This window comes from Pelobates fuscus, chromosome 11 (genome assembly GCF_036172605.1).
Source record: "Pelobates fuscus isolate aPelFus1 chromosome 11, aPelFus1.pri, whole genome shotgun sequence".
NCBI lineage: Eukaryota > Metazoa > Chordata > Amphibia > Anura > Pelobatidae > Pelobates > Pelobates fuscus.
The window spans coordinates 87,608,207-87,635,338 of NC_086327.1; the positions used below are offsets into that span (position 1 = coordinate 87,608,207).

Sequence of the window (27,132 nt, forward strand, 5' to 3'; positions counted from 1 at the left end):
GATTTTGATAAATATGGCTAATAAACGTGCTTAATATTGCCAATTAACATTTGTTTTGTCACGGGAGTATTATAGAATTTAATGCATGATAGAACTCAGCATGCATTTTAAATCACTTGTTAATATGCCTTTTTTTTCCCCTGTCAGAATAGCCATTTGCAAAAACACACAAGGTGCTTCTGGTGGGAACTAGCAAGCATCAAACATTATAGATTTTGCATTCAACCTACGTAATATAGCTGTGGCAACAACTGTTACCTTTAGTATACCAATTTTTCATCAGCCAACATATTTATTGCACAGTAACTCAAGTGTGACTTAACCACAGATCTCTTTTGTTGAGATTAGGTAACCCCACTATTAAATTCATACAGTGCATCAAAAGTCAATGTGGGTGTTGTAGTAGCTATTGTTTTTTATAGGTGTTAGCCACATAGATCTGGATAAAGTCAAAAACACCTCTTGTGCAGAACTATGGGTAAATTGCTTTAACGAACTATATAATCACACACACACATATATGGCCCCATGCCCTGCACACATGGCTTGCAATATATCTTTATGTGTTTTGCCGGTATACTTATAGGATTGCAGACATTAAAGCATACCAATAGTCCCTTTCTAAAACTAAATGTGCAATGTATTTAATGAGTGTGTTTTATATTTTCATTAGTGACCAATTATTTTTTGATGAAAATCAACAAGCTTCTCTCTTCTCCATAGCATCTCAATGTTCTGTGTTGTGAAAGTTAATGTCCACATGCTGAGCGCTTGTTAAAGTTATTTTATTCAAATATTAAAGGGGAAGAGAGATTGTGTTGCTGTTTTTATAGAGGTGCTCATTGCAAGAGATGAGTGACCTAATTCTTAGTGGTTAGGTTAGGATTTTTTTTAACTTTTTTTTTATTTTATGAAGCATATGCTATTTCAATTCCCTAATAATATTTAGTACGACTCAAAACTTGATTTTGCCAAATTTACAAGAATAATATTTACTTAGGAAACATAAAAGAAAAATGTAATATTTAGTGGATTTCTGGTTTTCTTTTACCTCAAGTTTTCTACTAACTCTACAGCCTTAAAGGACTACTCTGGGCACCAAATTCACTTTACTACCTATGCCTTCTTAATGATTTAAAACTTAAAGGGACAGGTTAGGCAACATAACAATGTCACCTAAATGAAGTTGCTATGGTGCCAGAAGGTCCTCAGGCTCACTCTTACCTCAAGGGCTTAAATCGCTTCTGATCTCAGCTCCCCTCCAGGAAGGATCCAGCTTCTGAAATATAAGTTTCAGGAAGTGAGGATAGCCACCGGGCAGGGGCACCACTAATTGGCAGAGATTGGTCAGCTGGTGAGCTAGGCCAATCAGTGATTCCCCATTCACAAAACTGACTTGGAAAAGGTATGTTTGGGGCATTTTAAAAAATTTTAAAATGTCGGCTCAGCTAAGCAGATTTTTGATACCAAGCAACTTATTCAGGAACTAAGTCAGAAAAAAAACAAAATGGCTCAAAAATGGACTGCAAAGTATATACCTAATATGATATTATATACTATGTATATATTTTGCAGTACACTGAGAAGAGTGTTTTCCCACCATTTGGTTCACAATTCAAGTGAATATTCATAGAATATAATAATTAAAAAAAAACAAAAAACACCTAACCTAGGCAACAATAATGGGGGTTTAGTTAAAGTATATGATCATACATTGCATAAACCTGCCACAGTGCCAATGTGCCCATTCTTGGCAGGTCCTATCCTAGCAACCTAATGTCTGCTCTCATGAGATTGGCCCACTTACTTGGAAAACAAATCTCCTCCTGGGGCTCCCTGCAGTGCAAGGTTAAATAGGGCCCTGGAATGGTGCACCTGTGACAGAGAGGGCTATTCCTAGTCAGAGGGGAATCCATTGTAGAAGCTGCAAATCCTAGGGAATTGCAGCAAACATAGAAATTGTTATCCATATTTGTTTAATCAATATAAAGCAGTAAAAAGTTGTATGTATTTAACTAATGTAATACTAAAAAAAGTTAGATATGGGCACAAATTTCAGCTAAGCATAAAAAAAATCCCAAATCTCTTCTACAGAACACTGCAAATTGAATGATTTTTATTCTAAAGTCGCTTTTGTTTTGACAAGAATTTTTTTTCAGCTGCTGCAATCTGACAGTTTCTAAAGAAAAGAAAGGTTTTTAATTGCGTAAACTAGGGGGGACCTATTCCATCTGAAAAGAATTAACTATAATTGTACACCCCTCGCAGGAGTACTTTAAAAGAGTCTGTACACCTTGGAAGCAATGGGGACAAACATATAAACAGCAAATTAGCCTCATCTCAAAAGGATTTTACTGTAGAGGGTTCTCTCATATGAGCAGAACCTGCTGATTTTTCTTCTTGGTCTCTTTCCAAATAATTTCGTGTTTGAGTGTTGCTTCTGGCTAGGGAGGGAGATTTCTGAAGGAAGAAATGGGATTGAACACAAGGAGGTAGAAATGAAGATAGGATAATCATCACACTTCATTGTTTACAGCTCTGTTTTTATATCATACAGAAAGTGTACAATAATTCAACGCTGTGTCAAAGACACCATGAGGCCTATTCAGAAAACAGTGAGTTGTGCATTGAGAAATAACGTACAAAACTCACGTGAAAATAGCATAGTTGGAAAAACAATCTCTAAACTTGCTGGATCCAGTTTTTATCTTGCATTACTTGCATAGTGCGTGCATGATTCCATATACATTGTGTGACACAAGCTACAGTTAGGGGGAAAAGTATTTGGTCCCCTACTGATTTTGAATGTTTGCCCACTGACAAAGAAATTATCAGTCTGTAATTTTAATGGAAGGTATAGTTTAACAGTGAGAGACAGAATAACAAAAAAAATAATCCAGAAAAACGCTTGTCAAAAAAGTTATAAATTGATTTGCATGTCAATGAGTGAAATAAGTATTTGACCCATTCGACTTAGTACTTGGTGGCAAAACTCTTGTTGGCAATCACAGAGGTCAGACATTTCTTGTAGTTGGCCACCAGGTTTGCACACATCTCAGGAGGGATTTTGTCCCACTCCTCTTTGCAGATCCTCTCCAATCATTAAGGTTTCGAGGATGATGTTTGGCAATTCGAACCTTCAGCTCCCTCCACAGATTTTTTTATGGGATTAAGGTCTGGAGACTAGCTAGGCCACTCCAGGACCTTAATGTGCTTCTTCTTGAACCATTCCTTTGTTGCCTTGGCTGTGTGTTTTAGATCATTGACATGCTGGAGTACCCATCCACGACCCATTTTCAATGTCCTGGCTGAGGGAAGGAGATTTTTACCCAAGATTTGATGGTACATGGCCTCATCCATTGTCCCTTTGATGTGTGCAGTTGTCCTGTCCCCTTTGCAGAAAAACACCCCCAAAGCATAATGTTTCCACTTCCATGTTTGACGGTGGTGATGGTGTTCTTGGGGTCATAGGCAGCATTCCTCCTCCTCCAAACACAGCGAGTTGATGCCAAAGAGCTCGATTTTGCATCTGACCACAACACTTTCACACAATTTTCCTCTGAATCATTCAGATGTTCATTGGCAAACTTCAGACGGGCCTATACATGTGCTTTCTTGGGCAGGGGGACCTTACGGGAGCTGCAGGATTTCAGTCCTTTACGGCATAGTATGTTACCAATTGTTTTCTTGGTCCCACCTGCCTTGAGATCATTAACAAGATCCTCCTGTGTAGTTCTGGGCTTATTCCTCACCGTTCTCATAATCATTGAAACTCCACGAGGTGGTATCTTGCATGGAGCACCAGACCGAGGGAGACTGATAGTTATTTTGTGTTTGTTCCATTTGTGAATAATCGCACCAACTGTTGTCACCTTCTCACCAAGCTACTTCCTGATGGTCTTGTAGCCCATTCCAGACTTGTGTGGGTCTACAATCCTGTCCCTGATATCCTTGGACAGCTTTTTGGTCTTGGCCATGGTGGAGAGTTTTTAATCCGATTGATTGATTGATTGCTTCTGTGAATAGGTATCTTTTATACAGGTATCGAGATGAGATTAGGAGCACTACCTGTAAGAGAGTGCTGCTAATCTCAGCTCGTTACCTGTATAAAAGACGCCTGGGAGCCAGAAATCTTGCTGATTGAAAGGGGATCAAATACTTATTTCACTCATTGACATGCAAATCAATTTATAACTTTTTTGACATGCGTTTTTCTGGATTTTTTATTTTTGTTATTCTGTCTCTCACTGTTAAAATACACCTACCATTAAAATTATAGACTCATCATTTCTTTGTCAGTGGGCAAACATTCAAAATTAGCAGGGGATCAAATACTTTTCCCCCTCACTGTAGATGCTGGTCCATAAGCCAAAGGAATATGCGTTGCGCGTCTTGTAAATATAACAAGATTTTGAGGTGTGTCAAACATGCTGAGACATCAATGGCCCGCGAGTTTTAAAATTACATTTTAAGGCTATTTAATTCAACACATCCCTTGGGATGATGCACTTGTATGGTTCCCCCTTTTTGCAGTATTCGGTCTGCAATGTTTTCTGTTAATTCTTGATGTAGCCATGTTTTTAAAAGATGTCCACATTTAATGTGGGTCCTGATCGCAGGTTGCATATTGTATTCTTCTGCTTTCATCTTGCTTTAACATGTGATTTGGCCATTGTTGCTGTTGTCTTCTCCTAACCTCTCTTTGGTTTTTGCCTATTCCACCCTGCCACCACTTTGTCTGTCTTTTCCTTGCACATTTTCTACCAACAACATTCATTATAGAAAGACAAAAGAAAGTGAAATTGTGTACAGTGTATCCATCACAATTTTGTTTAACAGAAATGATAAACATTCAGCTCTGCTTAATCACCTACAGGAACACTCTAATGTTATGGTTAGGGTTAGAGTGTTTCTGGTGTCTTTCAGATTCAGGATCTCCTGTACAAATTTACATAATAAAGTTATACTCATCTTTAATCCAGAGGCATCGTGGCCACAGCTCCTGTTTCGTGTGAAGTCATCTGGATAGATGATCTTGGCCAGTTAAATGGATAGAGAAGCATTACGAATCTTACTGCACATGCATGGCAATCGTCACACTGAGCTAATAAGAGTTTATGGGTAGAATTAACTTTTTGTTGTTATGACAACAAATGTAAATACTCAAAAACATGTACCCTCTTTACTAGGAAGTGCCTCTAATAACTGTCTGATTGACAGCCACTAAAGGCACACTGACTGACATATGTAAACATTGCCTTTTCTCACAAAAAGCAATGTTTACATGTGTCACAGTGCAGGTGTAGTGGAATTGGCATTTTCAGTGTCACTTTAAAGACCAATGTTATTATTGTGATGAGCATAATCGTGTTACAAAGACCACTATGCCAGTATGAGATGGACCACTTATTTAGTATTAGCAGTTATTTAGGATCATGTTACCTTTATACTAGTGAGGCATTTTATTTTTATATAAGATGTTTAAGAGCTTATTTGTTATACAATTAGTTTTCCATCATGAGTCCTTAAGGGGTTTGTGTTAATAGTTTTATTTGTTTGTTTGTTTGCTTGTTTGTTTGTTTGTTTGTTTGGGGGGAGGGCGCATTTCTCTGTTATATAAACTAAACTCATTTCAGTTTGTAGACATTGATTTCAGAGAAATAACTAAATAATTTACAAAGTTACATTTTGAACATTTCTGCACTTTTGTACATCTGAATCACAGATCAAATGATTCGTCTTAAATAATATATCTGGTTATTATTCACAGTCATAATCTAACTGGATGCAATATCTGAACATTAGCACAGCAAATTCAGCTGCTCAGTAACCTCTTTGAAAAACAACTATAAACAATTACAGACTTGCTACAATCTCTTTGACTAGTATGTAACCCAACCAAAACCCACCAGGCCTGGACAGCATCAACACAAACACATCACTTCTTAAAATTAGTCATCCCGCACCCCATAACATCCATAACATAACTTCTGCATTAGTTGTTATTTTATAAACAATAGGATCTGAAAGATGTTTTTGGAAGACTTCTACCAAACCACTTTAAAGGAACACTATAGTCCTCTAAACAACTTTAGCTTAATGAAGCAGTTTTTGTGTATGGATCATGCCTCTCTGGTTTCACTGCTCAATTCACTGCCATTTAGGAGTTAAATCACTTTGTTTCTGTTTATGCAGTCCTTGCCACACCTCCCCTGGCTCTGATTGACACAGCCTGCATGAAAAAAAAACTGATTTCACTTTCAATCAGATGTAATTTACCTTAAACAATTGCATCTCTTTCTCTGTAAATTGAACTTTAATCACACACAGGAGGCTCTTGCAGGGTCTACCAAGCTATTAACATAGCAGGGGATAAGAAAATCTAAATTAAACAGAACTTGCAATAAAGAAATGATAAACTTTAGATGACTCTTTACAGGAAGTGTTTAGGAAGGCTGTGCAAGTCACATGCAGGGAGGTGTGACTAGGGTTCATAAACAAAGTGATTTAACTCCTAAATGGCAGATAATTGAGTAGTGATACTGCAGGGGCATGTTCTATTCACCAAAACTGATTCATTAAGCTCAAGTTGTTTTGGTGACTATAGTGTCCCTTTAATTAGTGGGATTTATTTTTCTCAAACTCCATTGTATGTACCATAACCACGACAGCACCCATTTATTCATGTTAGAGAAATAGTAATTCCCATTGAGTTTTATGGGAAATTGATATTAAATTACCAGAGTTATGTATATCTTGTTTAACTGATTCCACCTTTAAATCTCTCAAAATATTACATCTTTTATGCCCTAGGCTTAACATCTGTAACGTAGAACACAAAGGGAACTCACCTTAGTACTTAACACTTCATTAGACTGAAGTTACAAAAAATTAGGGTACTAAAAACTCATACACAAGGCTAAAGCTGTATTATATTGCTATGAATTTGTTTCGGAATATCAAAAGTCAACTTGTTTATGGCCATTGATATACTCTTTAAAGCATTACCAAATTAATAAGTACAGAAAACATTATTAATGCACAATTCATAGAATGACTGTCCTTATATTCTAAAACTAGCAGACTTGTCTTTGCATTGACTTATGACAAAGGAGGGAGACTGCACAGTTAAATTAAAAATAAAAGAAAAAAATATGAAAGTGTTTTCACAATTTTAATTTGCACAGTCACCCTCTTTCAAACAAAAGGTTCTAAGTAAATAAGCAACTGACAGTGGCAAATATCTACACCTTTAGGTAACACCAGAGGTGTGAAATACAGGAAATTATTGCATCTCCTGCATAAAACAAACAATACGAAATCTTGAAAACAACAGGGTTATTTGTGTGGGTCTTACACAAACAGGCAAAATTATGATAATTATAGCATGCTTTCTTTATAATTAGGCAAGACCCTGTTGGGTCAGACATAAATGAGAGACCCCCTAAAACTTAACACCTAACGTTTTAAAAAAACTTACAAATTAGTTACGCTTTCTCCTAATGTCTTCACTCATGAATTCCAGAGTGGATAATTTATTTTAAACAGTAACAATATTAATTTTAGCAAAGGAAGTTTAGGCAGTTATTTTTGGTAGTGATTTATATTTTGCTGTGTTGGCGTCTTTTGATGAAGCCAAAGTGTAGCTGTCAAAATGAAGGTGTTTCTCTCATCTACTCTCAACACGATCCACTTTTTTTCTAAAAGTACTACGAAATAAAACATGGAGAATGATTGAGAAAATAAGTATAAGGACAACAGGGATGGAAAAAGAATAAATATATATATATATATATATATATATATATATATATATATATATATATATATTTATTCTTTTTCCATCCCTGTTGTCCTCATACTTATTTTGTCCTGATACTTATTTTCTCAATCATTCTCCATATATATATTAAGATCAGAATATTTCCATATTGTTGTTGCATAGATAATATTTATTAATAAAATATAACCTAACCCAAAACAAACATAAAAATATTCTTTGCTTTTATGACTATAGGGTGTACCCCCCCAAAAAGTATTTTTTTTTTTGTACTAAATGGTTAGAAATTTATTTAATAACATTTTATTTATTGGCTGACTTGGAAAATAAATTCCAAGTTTATTCACTAACAGCCAGTAACCGCAAACTCACTTCTTGGTGAGTACAGTCAATCATATTTGATTTTCCTCATTACATTTGAAAGCTTATTTTGCACACTAGTCTATGGGTTATTGTTTTTTTTTTCAGTTTTAGCATGTATTAAGCGGGACTTAAAATTTCCAATCTCCACTAGCCATTGGGAAGTTAAATTTTTTCCATAACAAGTTCCGGTAATTAATGTGCTGCGAGTCCTGCAGACTTGCTGTGGGAAGTAACTTTTTTACCTGGCCAGTAGCGTAAGATTTCAGATATTGAGCCAAGGGATTTGAACGTCATGGATTTGGTAAATTAGCTTTATTTTGTACACAGATAAAAAAAAAATATGGTTGGATTTCTCCTTTGCCTACAAATTATTTAAGAGAATGTGAACAGGTAGGATTTGAATTTTCAATGCCGGTAGGGGCACATCTCAATGGCATACCAATCATTAGTGGTGGGGTTTGCACTTATAGTGTCAACTGGGCTGGGCAATCCAGGAGGAGGTTGTAACTTTTTCTTTTTTTTTCTGGAAAGTCAAACTTGCTAAAAAAAAAAAACAATCATATTGTTTTTCAAAATGATGTAACAGAACTAATGGGTGGGCAAAGCCGAAAGGTCTATAGACCCGACGTTCCTTAGGGAAGAAAAGAAGCTGAAGCTAAAACCTAACAAAAGGACAGTTTTCCAACTACAAAGTAACATCTATAACCGGCCTTTTACTGTAGACTTTACTGTTCTACTCTATCATTATGCTTTCAGCTATACTAGTGATGGAGCACTTTCTAAATTGTTACCAACACTAGATTTATTATGAGTAACAGTTGTACAATTGTTAACTGTATCTCTTGGTTGTAGCTCTTCTTGTCAAAGGCCACGATTACATGTTCTTTCCCATGCACTTTTACAGTGACTCAAGCCCAAACGCAGTGCTATATGAACATGTGAAATAAAACGAAGAAATATTTTCAATTTCCACTTTGGTTGTTTTCTCTGAATTCATCATTGGAGCTACATTCTCACTGTTTCTGGGGACTTGACTTAATGACCCCCATAATGAATAGCATTGCTATCTATCTATCTATCTGAAAAGAAAAAGAAAAAACAGAACAGATCTAGTGTAGATTGTACTTTTAAAGTGCTGAATGCAAAGTAAATATAAGTAGACACACTCACAATTTTCAGAGCCTGAGAATAAGGCTCTATTATAGCGCAGGTGTGCTTTTATATACAGCACCCGATCATCCTGGATAGTTGAAGATCTCAAGGCAAACAAAACAGGAGATTATGGTGCAGTATGTCTGTATAAACTAAAAACTTAAAATCACCGTATAAAGGGGAGTCTGACCTCAATAAGAGCCCATATGTGCCTCGGCTCTCAGGTGTAAATGCCTAGTGTCAATCTGTGGGGTGACACTCCCCAATCTGGAACCTGGAACAGGACTGAATGTCAAATGTTGGTAAAATCCACTATGTATTTGGAATCAATATTTAAAAACAAAAATTGTATAAATGTATAAAAACAAACAAAAGGGAATTTATCAGTCTGTAGTAATTCACATCACAGCCAACTGAAGAAGCATTCCAGATTGGGGAGTGTCACCCCCAATTGATATATACAGACATACTGCACCATAATCTCCTGTTTTGTTTGCCTTGAAATCTTCAATTATCCAAAAAGGTAGGGTGCCGCCTATAAATGCACACCTGCGCTATTATAGAGCCTTATTCTCAGGCTCTGACAATTGTGAGTGTGTCTACTTATATTTACTTTGCATTCAGCACCATAAAGGTACCATCTGCACTAGATCTGTTCTGTTTTTTTATTCTCTCTTTTCACATTACCCCACATCAAGTAATCTCACAGTAAGGGGTAAGTGATTATTTGCTTGTTTATTATTTAGCGCTCCACCCACTGATTATAAGATCTATCCTTTTCATCATTTTATGCTGTATATTTATGGTGAGGGAAAAAAAGGTTTTCTCTCACGGGTGTGTAAGAGCAGCTATTTCACTACATTGATTTTGAAGCGCTGTTTATTGTTCACACTAAACTCACTAGTGAGTAACTCTTAGTGGGTTATCTGTCTGTCTGTCTATCTGTCTGTCTGTCTGTCTATCTCTCTATCTCTCTATCTCTCTATCTCTCTCTCTGTCTCTCTGTCTCAGGCTTTAACAGTAACATAAATCCAAGTCTGTGCCAAACAGCAAAACACATCCACTATAGAATACAGTTCCCATGATCCACAGCCTGTATTCTAGCTGGCTAAGAACACTGAGTGTGTAACTCAAAGCAGCTGCAGTCCCAGAGGCTATCTAAGATGGAGAGGGATGTAAAGTTAGCTACTGGAGACTCTTAGCTATTTTAGTTCTCTAAATGAAACAGTAATGCCATTGATGTATAATGTAAATATTATTATTAATCTAAGGTAATTGGTTAGTTTAAAAATTACCCAATGGTGGTTTGCCTAAGTGGCTTAAAAAAAAAATCATGAATATAAGTCAAATAGTTTACTAAAAGAAATACATCACTTTTACATATTCTGAAAGTAACAAAAACATCTGTTGAAGTATATTTATGTTAGGACTATAAAATGACCTAATAAAATGGAACATTTGGAATTTTATGTCTGCCAATCTGACCACCAAAATGGGTTTTACCACGAGTCTTATTATGCCAATGGGTACAAAGAACAGAGTTACCTTTAACACATAGAGATTCAATGATTGTTGGTGGAGTTGCCAAATAATGTTCCCCCAAAAAATATTTCATTATATACTGCCCCAGAATGGCGTACACAGCATTGCAGTAAAACAATATTCAGTCCAAAAAATTTGTAAAGTATCTCATATTGTCATTAAGTACGAGTCCTCTATGCACCTCCAGTAGTCCAAGTTTTCCCACTTCTCTTCCAGTGCAGATGTTGACAAAACCTGGACCTCTAGTGTGCATTGAATCCTGCGCTGAGAACCATTGTAGTAGGTTGTAATGAATTTATAGACCAAGTGATCCATTGGCAGTGCAGATGTTGAAGCTGGCAGTGAACTAAAGTTCCTGTGGTGTTCAACCAGACACAAGGGTGGTTGAGCATTAATGGCAATATTATTCACAAACATCTACCCTGTTAAGGTTAGTCGTCATTGGCCTAGATATACAACGGAAGTCTTAAAATACATTATTTTCATGTAAACACAATGATCTATTTCTAAATCAATATTTTTTTATCCTCTTCTAGATTTCAGATGAAATGGGAAATGAGAAATTGTGTGTAGACAGCAACCAGACTGGAAATGGAAACTGGCTCAAGTTTATAAGGATGGCTTGCTCGTGCGATGATCAAAACCTTGCTATCTGCCATCTAAATGACCAGGTAAGTTGACTCTTCAAAACATCAAAAGATCAAATGGTTTACTTCACAGTATGTAAGCATTTCCCTGAAAGAATCTGAACACATATTGAAGGAAGTTTATTCCTGAAATGATAACATAGGAATATAGCACAGAGTTGAGTCTTGTTGGCAAAAGAGTGAGCAAAATTACTGGCAAATGAAGGGCATCAAAATACAGACAACCACCAAAGGGGAGTCAGCTGTTGAAGGTTCTAAATATCAAACAATCATTACATTAAAATACGGTCACTTAAATTCCCAGGGGTTCAAAATGCTTACACCAAGAAAACCCATCACTTCATTTGTATGACGAACCAACACATTCCATTTAACACCACACTAAGAATGGACTATCCAAATGTAGATGAAACAAATAAATGTAAAACTGTATCACATATAAAATAAGTAAGTGCTGAATTGTTTTGTTATTTTTAATTTTACTTCAACTGTAAAAACAAGTCACAGTAACAATCAACTAAAATACTTAATAAAAATACTCAAAAAATACAACTTTTTAAAAGAAGACATCACATTGACATTTATTCACTTTATTCACTTTTAGCTTTAATTTTGAACTTTGGATATCAATGTGCTATAATTCAGAGTTTAGTGAATAAAACAACTTTTGTTTCTAATGTAACAAAACGTTCTCTTTTTTGTAAACATATGACCACAGTTATACAATTTCCAAACAAATCTTTATTTGATTGATAAATTACTACAAGCGCAAAAAGCAGAAAAAAAGTATAGTAATTAGTGGTTGTCTCTATTGTGCAATTTATTAGTGCAGTTTATTTATGCCTTCGTAAATTACAGTTATTATTCTGCCTGAAATAAACTGCTTTTCAGAACCAAAATATTTGTGTCCATGTCCAAATTTTGGCCTTCCCTTGAGAGTTTTAACCATAAAGCACCTTACAACTGTGGGTATGTGAAGTGAAACTTAGGTCACTGACTTTTGGACATGGGCCACAATTCATTTCATGCTGAACACTGAACAGCTTTTACACAAGAAAAAAGATTTTTGATCTCTGCTGACCAAAGCTTGATTCAGTCAGTTCAATCACTTTGATTAAACCCTGAGTGTTCATTCAAAGGCACACTGATCCAATCACGTACACAATTACCAACCACAACTGTTGATTGGCATATAGCCTCTGGTCATGTATAATATGAACACAAAGGCTTTTCTAATAAAATCCTTCATGCGACTGATGCTCGATTGATTTTATTTTTCTGATATTTTAAAAGATGCTAAAAATTGCACCGTAGGTTTGAATGTTGACCTAATAATGGACTGGAAAATTTCAGTCTTAAATTGTATTACTTAAAAAAAAAAAAATATATAACAGCCTTAGATGATTATCTAATCATGCACTTTTTGTTAATTAATTTGGATTAAGTGTACTTTTCATAAAAAAAATACATGGTATGGGCAAAATGTAATCAATATACTGTGCTAGCCAAATTCATAGCAAATGCAAAGGTTGCATTTTATTGATTGATTGATTGATTGATTTTTTTGTTAGCTATTTAGATTTATACTTTATGGCATCAACATAATGTTAAAACACGTGAACCACATTCCACAATCCCACAATGACAATGCATTGTGCCATATTCTAGGGACTGTTAGATATAAATGGGCACCCAATCAGATCTATTGTCGTCACATATTTTGTAGGAGGAGAACGGAGCATCTGCCAATCATATTTTTATAATTATATATTGCATGTTTTTTTTTTGTTTGTTTTGTTTTTTAAATACTGTTTAGGGAAACCTGTTTCCAAATGTGAAAATAAATAGTAAAGCGTAAATAGTAAAGTAGAACCATAACCACTACAGTGCACCAAGAGTGTCCTAAAGTTCCCCCCATAGTAAGTAGTCAAACCATTTTAGAATGGGTTGTCATCCTATCTGGGGTCTACCGGGCAACTCTCCCCTCCTCTTCTCTGCAGCCAGGAGAATAAGCTTTGGTTAGCGCTGCCCTGCTAAGCCATGCTAGATAATTGGCTCAATGCATCAGCTGATCGTTCTCAGCTCAGCCAATGGGCTAAGCTCTGCACCCCCTAGAGTTATTCAACCAGAGAGCTTCAAGTGTTGCAAAGGCTGTAGTAGAGGCAGGGAGCAGTGTCCCATTGATGCCTGGCAATAAATTCAACCATTCTAAAACATTGGGGGGGAGGGGGGGAAACAAGTGCACTCCAGGCACCATAACCACTACAGCTGTGATATAATTAAATTTAACTCAAAAGCATGCCCAAATAAATGAAAATATATTTAATCAGTGTTTATACATAATTATCCATTGAAATATTCACCACCATCAATTTTACACATTGAACGCAATATTTATATTTATAAATACTCTTGTTGCACACAGTCTATACTTTTTTTTCACAATGTATCATAGATTTAAAAATAAAATATGAAATACAGTATTCTGGATAAACGATATAAGAATTAATAGGTTATTAAACTGAATATTTTTTTTATGTTATATTCTGATAGTTTTTTTTAAATCTTCTAAAATAAAATTATTTCCCACCACACACGCATCTTGGAATGAGGTTACCCCACCTCTGAGGGAAAGAAAAATAAGTGAAATCTAAAGGATATTTTATTTTCCTCTGTATAAACAAGGAGGCCTCCACCAATGAAATTGATGTGGTTAGAGTCATCTGGCTCAAAGACCCCTTCCCTAATTGCAAAACTGAAAAAGCATTGACCACAATCATAGATCCTGGTTTCTGGCAATGAAAAAAATGCCTGAATGGAGATTGATGTCAGTTTTTTCCCCCTGGTAAGAACAGAAGACAGTTGTAGTTGAGAGTTGACAGTGATGGATAGATAGTCTGTGCCTAAGCTGTAGAATAGGTTTGTCTTTGTCTGGAAAACAGCAGTGGAGGCTTCTATTAACCAAATAGAAAGGGCAGATTCATGAAATGCATTTTGAATAAAATAACTAACTTGATATTTAAGAAAATATACCTCTTGTGTTGAACAGCTTTCATAATAACTATCCCGATGCCAGTTGAGAAACATAGTTAGTTACTAGTAGGGGGTTCAAAGAACAGCTAATTTTCTTCAGAGACGGGGCTAATTTCTGCAGTGGTCTAGAATTAACTGAGCAATACAGGATCATTGTGTAGATATGCAAGTCAACAATCTGCATGGGTTATGAATATATATATATATATATATAAATTTACAGTAAAGTTTATGGTCTATGTGTTAAGATAAGAATTGTTTTAAGATCAAAGAAACACAAATTGGCTACGTCCATTCAAATGACTGTTCAAATAAATGTTTAGTGCTTACTCAGATGTTGCCGATACATGCAAAAACATTTGTTTGAAGGTATGTAGCCACTGGATATATGCTACTGGTTAAGGCCATCCCTACTAAAGAATGAAGAAACAATACATAATTAACATAGAAGTAGATCATTATGTGTGTAATGTATGTTGAGAAAGCATTTTAAATATCTGCTTTTTGGCTAATGGTCAGTGATGGGAAGAAGCAATAAATATGGTCATTTGGTCTAGTGGGATCTTGAACACCTCCAATGTGTATGAGAATTCAGTCTTTTAATTGAGAGAAAAATATGTTCAAAACTAAGAAGAAATCAAACCCAAGCCAAAACACCATTTGGTGTTTACTCAGATTTTTCCAATATGTCCACCAACATTTGGTGTCACAGAAATGATGCAGACCAATCATAAACCTCATAAGCCTATTTAGGCCCTCTCTGTACTCTCTGCTTAACCCTATTGTGGTGATCCAAGAGCACATTTGTGGACTACATCTTTCCATGCTTTGCCAGCATTATGGCTGTAAGATTATTTTGGGAGATGTAGTCCACAACATTTGGAGTGCCAAAGGTTGCCTACTCCTTTTCTAGACCATGGATTATTCTCAGACTCCACGTTTGCCTTTTTCTCAGGCTATGGTTTATCTTCCTTAGCATTAAAGGGACACTCCAGGCACCCAGACCCCTTCTGCCCATTGGAGTGGTCTGGGTGCCAACTCCCACTAACCTTAACACTGCAAGTGTAATTATTGCAGTTAATACAAACTGCAATAATTACCATGCAGGTTTAAGTCCTCCTCTAGTGGCTGTCTATCAGACATCTTTCTACATCTTTCCATGCTTTGCCAGCATTATGGCTGTAAGATTATTTTGGGAGATGTAGTCCACAACATTTGGAGTGCCAAAGGTTGCCTACTCCTTTTCTAGACCATGGATTATTCTCAGACTCCACGTTTGCCTTTTTCTCAGGCTATGGTTTATCTTCCTTAGCATTAAAGGGACACTCCAGGCACCCAGACCCCTTCTGCCCATTGGAGTGGTCTGGGTGCCAACTCCCACTAACCTTAACACTGCAAGTGTAATTATTGCAGTTAATACAAACGGCAATAATTACCATGCAGGTTTAAGTCCTCCTCTAGTGGCTGTCTATCAGACAGCCACTAGACGGACTTCGGTGTTTTTAGAACACGAAAAGTATGTTATACGACGCTGGACATCCTCACGCTATGTGAGGACCTCTAGCATCGCCAAAATCCCCATAGGAAAGCATTTAATGCGCATTAGGTCTCCCCCGCTGGTTGACGTCGGCGGGGGAGGAGAGTAGGCGGAGCCTGACCCAGCGCCATAGAGACATTGGCGCTGGACTCCGGTAAGTCACTGAACGGGTTTTAACCTCTTCAGCAACTTGGGATGTGGGGTGGGAGGGAGAGGGGCACTGTAGGGTCCTGCAGTGCCAGGAAAATTAATATGTTTTCCTGGCACTGGAGAGTACATTTAAGCCTGGCCAAATCCAAAAAACCTGTAATAAGTCCCTGTCCATTTCTATTCCTACTTTAGCTAGGTGTGATCTAAGTTTTGCATGTTGGGCCTTGTGGCAGGCAGAAAATATTAAACTTGGTGGATGTTCTAAAAAATTTCCTAAAGTAACAAAATTGGAGATATCAGCACGGAAGCCACTTGAAGCTGTAGGCACATTCCATTGGTGACTTCTAACCTTTTATATACCGGTATATCTATTTTTTAAAACAGACCATTTTGACACATTTTCTCATGGAATCTGAATTTCAATACTCATATGCAACTGAGTTTCTTGTAATTAAAAAAAAAAAAAACCTTTAATTTTAAAGGTGTGACAAAAATGTCAACGTTAAGTTTACTATGCCTTACTACTTGATAACCAATCTAAAATCCTACATATTAATCTCAAAACTAAAGTTGATGTAGCGGTATAAGCAGTGCTCACCCAGGGAGATCAGTTTTTCTGTTTTTGTGTGTTTTTTTCCTTTACTGGATAGAATTCAACTAAATTGGTCATTTTCCATTACTTGACAGCGAGTGAAACAAACAAAAAATTGATGCTTATGCGTTTGATATTTTTAAAGTACCTTGTTGTTGCCTTTGCTCCATTCAATCTCCTCTGTAGCTGCCAAAAAAGATGACTACAGTGTAGCAATCACATATCTCTGCAGCTAATCATTTCCAGCGCCTATGTTTCATAATCAGAATAAAATACATACCTAAGAATAGTAGAAGATTAAAGTGCTACACTGTGTGACAGATATGCCATTGAGTTGCACAAAATGCTTTCGCCACATCGAGCTTCTGCCATACTGCAATGGAAGCTCTTAGGTCATCCCAGCTGGCAAAAATAAAAAGACCCTGTGTGCATAATTGAAAAGCAGACAATGGTGATTGATAACCAGGAGCTTCGACACTTAAAAAGAACCATCTATAAAAGGAACGTCAAGGTCAGGGGATACACTTTATTCTTTAGGCAGCTGATTATGACAATCTGCAGGCTAATACAAAAAAGGATAATGTAAATTACTTTATTTCCAATTATCACCCGGGTGGTAAAAAACATTTTTTATTTTTAACTTGAGCTTGAAAGGTCATCCACACTCAATTATGTACTATTCAAAAGGTGTCTTAAGTTACAATATTATGCTAGGCGCTAGTTAGAATTTGGGCTGCAGACTTACTTCCTTCCAGCCTGTTAAGAATGGAAACAGATGCAATACTTTAGTAGATAGAGTCAGTCCTGTCTATTTATGTACACTTGGAACTAAGAATTAGAATAAAGAACACGACTGTACTGGAGTCATAAATACGTACTGTTTTTGTGTGGCCTTTACGATAAAGAAGTGATTTATTTATGTCATGTGTCTTTACTGATAGATTTGGGAATTTGGTTTATAGACAATATTTACTTTATCAGGATAACAAATTACAAGCAATCAAACACACACTGTAATTTACATATATTAGGGGTGCCAGGAAGCTAAAGAACCACCAACACCCAAGTTAAAAAGACAGTTAAAAAAGAAAAAAAAACAACACTCCCTAAATTCCCAAAATAGTTTTCTTTTCTTTTTTATGTATAAACAGTCGAGGCAATATTTTGACCATGCAAGTTCTTTATCACACCATTATCAGCAAGAGCGTTTTGGCACAGTTAAAAGCATCACTATTACTTGCATTTCTAAACATGTTACTTTTCTTTCAAACTACTTTACAACACAAAAAAAGCCATTGTAACAAAGAAACACAATCTACAGACATGTTATTATTTTCATGAACAGTGAGATACAGTAAGTTGACAACCAAGTTTCAAATTTCAGGCCAAAATAGTTAAGTTACAAGAAACACACTTAAAGTGATAAAAAAAAATCTTTTAAAAAAGATCTGCCCTTAAAGGAACGCCATAAGGTTAGGAATACAGAACTGTATTCCTAAAGCTATAGTGTCCCTTTACCTATTTCTATAGGTCTGCAGCCCATCCCTTGGTGAATAAAGGGTTAAAAAAACTTTTTTACATACCTGTTTGGTCTCCTATTCCAACGGCGTCATGTCGATGGAGGAACCTAACGCTCAATGCACAGTGCACTCAATACACACGCATTAGAGCTTTCCAATATGAATGTATTGATTAAATCAACATTGTTTCATGGAGTTAAACTCTGTGAGAAGCCTGGAAGCACCTCTAGTGACTGTCTGGTAAATAGCAACTAAAGGCAGTCTCTGATATTGCAATGTTTTATATTGCAGGGTCAAAGGAACAGGAGCACTTCACCCAGGCCACTTCAATGAGATAAAGTGGTATTGGTGCCTTCAGTGTCCCTTTAAACTTCAGCAGGGCTCTATTTTCTGACAATTAGAGATGTCCCGAACATTTCGCAGGCGAAAAGTTCCTGACGAACATCGCTTGTTCGCGTTCGCCACGGCGGGTGAACATATGCGATGTTTGGTCCGCCCCCTATTCCATATCATTGAGTAAACTTTGAAACCCCCCCCACCCGCCGCTCGGGGGTGTGGGCAGGGGGGGGGTTGTCAAAATGTACTCAATGATATGGGGGGGTACCTACTGTCCTCCCCCCGGCCCCCACCCCTGAGTGGTGGGTGGGGAACCTAAATACTAAGAAGGGGGGACCTAATGTCCTCCCCCTGGCCCCCATCCCTGAGCGGCGGGTGGGGGCCCTAAATACTAAAAAGGGGGGGACCTAATGTCCTCCCCCCTGGCCCCCACCCCTGAGCGGCGGGTGGGGGCCTTAAATACTAAAAAGGGGGGGGACCTGAGGTCCTCCTCCCTGGCCCCCACCCCTGAGCGGCGGGTGGGGGCCCTAAAAAAAATGTGTGTCCCCCCAGGTGACTAGGGGTCCCCAAACCCCTAGTCACCCCCCCAAAAAAGTAACCCCCTACCTACCCCCCTCACTCTAAAAATAATGAGGGGGGGACCTTTAACTAAGTACCTGTAAAAAAAAACAAAAAAACTTATATACCTATAAAAACCATTATAACCGACGCAATTAAAAAAAAAAAACGACCGCAAAAAAAATAATCCATGTTCACCCGGCGAGGGCTCCGCGCAGACTGAGCTCTGCAGGGCAGGGGAAGGCTTATAAAGCCTTGCTCCGCCCTGCAATTAGGCTCAGAGCACTCTGATTGGTGGGTTTAAGCCATCCAATCAGAGTGCTCTGACAGGCAAATGAAGAGACTGACAGGTAAGTCTCTACATTTACCTGTCACAGCACTCTGATTGGTTGGTTTGAAATCCACCAATCAGAGTGCTCTGTGTCATTTTACACAGCGTGGGAAAGTTCTTTAGAATTAGTCACCTGGGGGGGACACATTGTTTTTAGGGCCCCCACCCGCCGCTCAGGGGTGGGGGCGGGGGGGGGACATTAGGTCCCCCCTTTTTAGTATTTAGGGCCCCCACCCACCGCTCAGGGGTGGGGGCCAGGGGGGTGGACCTTAGGTCCCCCCCTTTTTAGTATTTAGGGCCCCCACCCGCCGCTCAGGGGTGGGAGCCAGGGGGGAGGACCTTAGGTCCCCCCTTTTTAGTATTTAGGGCCCCCACCCGCCGCTCAGGGGTGGGGGCCAGGGGGGAGGACATTAGGTCCCCCCCATTGTGATTTATGGCCCCCACCCACCGCTCAGGGGTGGGGGCCGGGTGGGAGGACAGTAGGTCCCCCCCCTCATTATTTTTATGGCCCCCACCCACCGTGCAGGGGTGGGGGCGGGGGGAGGACAGTAGGTCCCCCCCTCATTATTTTTATGGCCCCCACCCACCGTGCAGAAGTGGGGGCCGGGCCTCCCCCCCATTGTAATTTATGGCCCCCACCCGTCGCACAGGGGTGGGAGTCAATAGGTTTTTTTTTGTTTTTGTTTTTTACAGTGAACAGCCACTGGCAGCTCACTGCTTACTAGACATGCCCCTACTCGCGGTATAGCGAGTAGGGGCAGAAATTACTAATACAAAGTAATCTTTACTTAGTATTAGTAAATGTGGCTGAAAGACCAATTTAGGTCTTTCAGCCTTTTAGTAGATAACTCCCTAATACCGTGGAAATTAGGGAGTTATCTACTAAGCGGCTGCAAGCTGCAGCCGCGGATCGGAGTTTGCATGCCACAGTCCAGGTGTTAGTCCCCTTGAAACAACTTGTGGGTTTTAAAATTCGCCTGCCTATTGAAGTCTATGCCGGTTCGCCCGGTTCGCGGGTTCGCGAACATTTGCCGAAATTCACGTTCACCGCTCGCGAACCGAAAATTTTATGTTTGCGACATCACTACTGACAATTAGTTCCTTTTTATGAAATATATTTTTTTTTAACTGTTCATTAGATACAATACATGCAATCAGTCAAAGATGTGAAAGAACTGCACATTTTCAGAATTAATTTTGATGCCAGGCTACAGTTATGTAAAGGCATTTACTAGCTCAGTTTAGTATAAAATGAAGTAATACATTAAATATATATGTGCTTCAAAGAAACTATGTCCAGGATGGTTAATGTATGGTCATCTGATTCAGTGAAGACAATCTGTCACTCTCCAGCTGGTGGTGAACTATAATTCCCATGAATCTCTGTCAAGCATGCCACAACTATAAATGCTTGGAATTCTTAAAAATATGCTGGTTTATTCACTAAAGTGAAAATTCAGTGGATATTAAGTGAATTTCAAATTCAAGTTTAAAGTAGTCGAGCTGGAAAAATTCTCCAAGTCAGCTTTGTTTCCATTTCCGCTACTTTGGCCTTAAATGTGAAATTCAGTTTATAGCTTGGAGAAAAGATGAGACAAGATGATTAACATTTAAATACGTAAAAGGAATCAACACAGTAAAGGAGCAGACTATATTTAAAAGAAGAAAAACTACCACAACAAGAGGACATAGTCTTAAATTAGAGGGACAAAGGTTTAAAAATAATATCAGGAAGTATTACTTTACTGAGAGGGTAGTGGATGCATGGAATAGCCTTCCAGCTGAAGTGGTAGAGGTTAACACTGTGAGGGAGTTTAAGTACGTGTGGGATAGGCAAAAGGCTATCCTAGCTATAAAATAAGTATTTAGAAAATTGGGCAGGCTAGATGGGCCGAATGGTTCTTATTTGTCGTCACATTCTATGTTTCTATGTTTCTAAATTACTCTCAATTCTCACTTTAGTAAATAACCCTGATAGTATCATGATGCCAGAAGAGTGAAGCATTTTATTCCTGTTCCTTAACCTGAAGAAGGGATTCATCATGAACTCTTTCCCTCTGAAGCTCTACATACTATGTGTCTAAGAATTCCTATCACCCTCAGGCAGTCTAAGGGACGTAGTAAGGGAGTTGTAGCTTTATTACTATTCAAGCAGCTCTGGTTGCCCATACCTGACCTACGCTAACAGTTTGTTCACCGCACATGTTACCTGTGGGTTTGTGGTGTTGACTTCACTGAGCAAATTTGTGTGAATTCATAACCGAGCTAATACACTAATCCACTGTGGTTAATGCCTTTTTTATTAAGAGGTGGTAGTCTAGTGTAAAAAGGAAACACATGTACCAGTTACATTCACTCTTTTTTTTCCATTTTAGTGTGAGAAGTAAAACTAAAAATGGTGATTACTTACATAAGTTTAAAGCTAGTAGTTCCCATGTAGAGGTTTAAAGTTATATATTTACCTCAAATGAAATAAGACCAATCAATGATATGTCTGACCAGAAAGTGTAATGGATTGAAATATTGCATTGTGCTCTTTTTCAGAGAAGAGAAAAAAAGCAGAGTTTCAAGTGGTCAGTCAGAGCCAGTGTGTAAGATTTAAAGCGGCACTGTCACCAACTGGGGACTTTGCTGTATTTATAAAGACCCCAACAGTGACATTGGTGCTACGGATCCAGTGGCTTAGGGGAGGGGGGCAGGTAAAGGTGAGTTCTACTTACCTGAATCTGTCCCTCGAGGGCGTGGCTATTTTCAGCTTATTTCTTCAGCGCCAGGAGCCGACGTTACTGCTATCACACGTTCCAGAGAGCACAGCATTGAAGTCTGCGGAGGATCCCACGGACCACAGGAACCTCCATAGACAGAGCCAGTTCCTGCAGCCATCACTTTCTAGAAGTGTCAGGCTGGGAAAATAAACAAAGACAATATAGCCCCTATAGCCCCTATAAATTTGTCTCAATATGTCTTTTGACTGGGTTGGAATTTGGGTGAAATTCCAAAACAGTCAAAATGAGAATTTTATGAGGATTCTTTTTTTAAGGGGGGGCAGGGGGAGGGGGTACAGTGCTGCTTTAAAGGAACACTAGAGTCACCTAAATTACTTTAGCTAAATAAAGCAGCTTTAGTGTATAGATCATACCCCTGCAATTTCACTACTCAATTCACTGTCATTTAGGAGTTAAATCACTTTGTTTCTGTTTATGCAGCCCTAGCCACACCTCCCCTATGCAGGCTCTATGATTGACAGAGCCTGCATGAACAAAAACTGGTTTCACTTTAAAACAGATGTAATTTACCTTAAATAATTGTATCTCAATCTCTAAATTGAACTTTAATCACATTCAGGAGGCTCTTGCAGGGTCTAGCAAGCTATTAACATAGCAGGGGATAAGAAAAACTTAATTAAACAGAACTTGCATTAAAGAAAGCCTAAATAGGGCTCTCTTTACAGGAAGTGTTTATGGAAGGCTGTGCAAGTCACATGCAGGGAGGTGTGACTAGGGTTCATAAACAAAGTGATTTAACTCCTAAATGGCAGAGGATTGAGCAGTGAGGCTGCAGGGGCATGTTCTATACACCAAAACTGCTTCATTAAGCTAAAGTTGTTCAGGTGACTATAGTGTCTCTTTAAATAAAATGACTATGGGTAGGAGACTTCAGCTTACAATTGTTTCTACTGTCTCTCTACATGTCCAATGCATGAATTGGTAAAGAGTCAAAAAATACCTAAAGTGAAATTTTATTCCAAACAGTCATACATTTAATATATAGTATATGTAATAAATATTATAAGACTGGATATGTGCAGTACTATACATACATATATTTGTGGGCAAGAAATAAAATTAAAATAACGTTCCAATCACCATAACCATGGTTATGCTGCCAGGAGTCCACTTGTGCCCCCTATTGTAAGCAGTCAGATTGTTTTCAAAATGTTTGACTTTGTCCATTGGGATTGCAGCACACCACTCCTGCCTCTTTTCTGCCTCCAGCAGACATTGCCGGACTCAGATTAGAGAACTATTGAGAACTTTCTAATGGCAGTAGAGGCACAGAGTTACACCTGGTAAACCCAAGTTAAGAAGTCAAATTGTTCTAAAGCATTTTAACTACCTGCATGGGGGTGCAAAAGGGCTTTCCTGTTGCTTGGAGTGTTCTTTTAAAGTGAACCTGTCAAGCTAAGTCACATTTAGCAAAGAGAGACATTACAGCAGTAACGTTACCAATTATCATAAAGAAACCTTTCTCAGAGGTCAAAGAGTATCACTATTGTAACACCCGATCTCTGGTCCTGCCTTCCTACCTCCCCTTCTTTGATGTATTTGGACCGGATTGGTCACACTACCACAAGCAATCTTCCTTAATTTTACCAGCATCAGCGCATCCTATATTCCACTTATAAGCATGATAAATGCTTGCTGGGATGTATCAGTGCAACAGAGGACAGTAGAACCACGTGTGGGAGGGTTCTTCTGCTCTCCTCACAGAAAGGCCTATGCTGAGAATTGATTGTCAGATGGTAAAGGAGTCACATTTAAAAGCTCATTAAATTAAAATCTTTATCATTGCTGCTGTTTCGGCAAGCATATTATATAAAATAAATGTAAAGTTCTTTAATCTAACTCATTTTAATTTTTATAACTTGTATACATACAAGCTCACTGACACACATACATACAGACACAAGCTCTCTACACACACGCTCACGGACACACACGCTTACAACGAATAATGTCACTGGAACACACACAAGCTCACAAACTTACTGACGCACATACATACATAGGCTCACTATAGACAGGCTCATTGACAGACACACAAACTCACAGCATGCAAACTCACTGACACATAGGCACGCACATACAAGTTCACTGTCCCTCACAACATGCATGGAGTTTGAAGTTCATTAGCACCTGGATGACAGTAGGGCTGACTCTGCAAATGTAAGGGTGTTGTTTCCTGGGCTCCTCCTGTTGACTCTCACAAAGCCGGGTGATGGACTCTTGGGAGCAGTGTTTAGGTGCAGGGGTCTGCTGCTGCATTCCCAGAGTATGATGATAGCAGGAGAAGATGGGTTCATTTTTGACCTCACAGAGAGAAGCTTAAGAGGAAAAGTGGAAACTGTGAATGCTGATATAGAAATAGCTAGCTTTGGTTTAAAAAGCCATGGTTTTGTGACACATAGTACTTTCTGTCAATATACCATCAAAGTATGATCTAATTCAACATACAAGGGGTTGGTATCTGTCTGGCTTTGCTTCTTGGAGAGGTACATTTGACCTGATTCCCCCTGGATCCGTCCCTTACCTTTCTTGGTACAGTCAGTTTGGTATATAAAAAACTGCTAAACTTGTAAATAATAAAATAAATGTTTTAAAAATCAAAATGTAAAGTCGTTGTTCCAACCATATAATAGAGATTTGGAGATCTTTTAATCTTATCCATGTTTATTGATCTTACCCATGTTCATGACCTCTGTAATAAAAAGAAAAACAAAAAAATCAAAGGCGCAAGAAAAAAAACAAACAATGATAGCCGAATGGTCCTCTTGCCATAGTGATCCAAACAAATGTAAATGCTGAATTCATTTCAGTTGATTGCAAAGTTACCGAATAAGTATATGTATTTCCTGCTACAATGACGTGTTCAAGTTGATATTTAAAAATGCCTCATCGAACCAAAATGTAAAGTGGAATAGGAAGTGGTTAAGTTTAGGACCTTTAATAATTAAAAGGGAACTGTCTGTAAAAAAAATATCATTTCTTTCTGGAGTACCCCTAGTAGATATTTGGCATGGCCTTATACATATTTCATATTCATGCTTTGATTTTTCTATCCAGTAGCGTTGCAGAGATTGCCTTAGTGTAAGAGATAACACAACCATCTTCTCTTCATTCATCCTCAATGCTGACATTAATGTTCCTAACTGTGCTCTTTTTCTATGACCTTTACTAAATATTGCCCAGTTCTTAGAATTCCTAGTTCCATATATGAAGGGGAATGATCATGTTTACACCATTTAATAAAACACAGAATGTCCGCTACAAGCTGGGCAAACATTTTTGATTCTTAATTTTCTTTCATTAAAAATGTAGCAATCCAGTCCAGTCCAGACACAGACAATACATATATTGCAAATGACGAGGAGACATGGAAACATTGTTTCTTCTTTTTCTTTTCTGTTCTGTGTGTGCTTCTCTGTGCTGACTACCAGGTGCAATCCCGGACACTCCTTACCTAATTTACAATCTTTATATAGGAATTTAATCTATCTTTAAGAGGCAATACCTGGACTTGGCGCGCACACGCATACACACACACACACAATTTATGGGGTAAATAATAATGATGTTGTCAAGATTTTTTTTTTTTTTTTTTACAGTTGCCGTACTTTTTCTTTTCTGGGTATTCAGTGGCAGTATTACATATGGATAAAAAGGCGTTGTTTACATTGCTGCCTAGGTACACCTCCAGTGACATTCACTCAGACGGCCGCTAGAGGTGCTTACTAGCTCAGCGCTGCAAGATGTGTCGCCCCGTTCTGCATGCAGACACGGAACGTTCCCCATAGAGATGCATTGATTCAATGCATTGCTATGAGAAGATGCTGAGTGGTGCTGCATGTCATTTTGCCGTTCATGTGCAATAGCCTCCCAATACTTTCCTATGGGAAAGCATTGGATTGCCTGAAATCATCAAGTTTGATGATCTCAGCCAAGGAGGCAGAGCAAACCGCAATCGGACTCGGGCAGCACAGCAAAAAGATATGTTTTATACTTTTTTAAATGGAACCAAGTAGTGCTGGTCACTTAAAGGGCAGTTTCCAAGCTACAATGTTTGGAATACATGCTTGTATTTCTGACACTATAATGTTCCTTAAAATCTACATCAATGAAAGGAACACTATAGGGTCAGGAACACAAATATGTATTCCTGAATCTATAGTGTTTAATGCCCCATTTAGGTGGCTTCCCCCCCCCCCTCCACTTAGCCCTCTTAGAAAAGATGAAAATGCCAATGATGCCGATGCTGGCCCCGCCCATGATCTGCTTCCTTGGTGACATCATAATTGCCAATTTTTAGCTAATTGGCTGAAATCTGCAAGCAGGTGGGATGGGGGCAGTGCCAAATGCAGTTTTAGCCAATCAGCACCTCCTCAAAGAGATGCATTGAATCAATGCATCTCTATGAGGAAGATTCAGCATGCCCATGCAGAGCGTGGAGACACTGAAAGGCAGTGCTGCCTACTGTGCAGCACTGCCCCAGGAATCACCTTCAGTGGCCAGGTATATTATTAACTTAATGGGGAAAGTGAATGAGAAGCATTTATCACTTTCTCTAGTTATTAGAGGATCCAGTGACCTTGTTTTTTTCTGATCCCCATTTCCACTCATGCAGAGATCAACATCTTGGAGCTTAATGCTTCCAGCATGCTCTCAAGCATTAAAGTTTGGACATTATCCAACCTAAAATCTCCAAATTAAGCAACTTAGCTGTTTCCTTTGACAAGTTGTCTACAAGTCTGAGCATGATAAAATGCCAACGCTATTTGCTATATTTTAATACCAAGTGAGCCATTTTTCTAGTC

At 38.2% G+C, this 27,132-nt stretch overlaps 1 protein-coding gene across 3 annotated transcripts in view; it reads left to right on the forward strand.

The window, feature by feature from the left end:
* The window catches only part of PRDM16 (PR/SET domain 16), a 532,436-nt gene that overhangs the window by 432,462 nt on the left and 72,842 nt on the right, over window positions 1–27,132 (forward strand). For all 3 annotated transcript variants that reach the window (XM_063436810.1, XM_063436811.1, XM_063436812.1), the window contains exon 4: window positions 11,374–11,508. In XM_063436810.1, coding sequence (XP_063292880.1) covers window positions 11,374–11,508 — 135 coding nt within the window. The remainder of the gene's footprint in view (window positions 1–11,373; window positions 11,509–27,132) is intronic.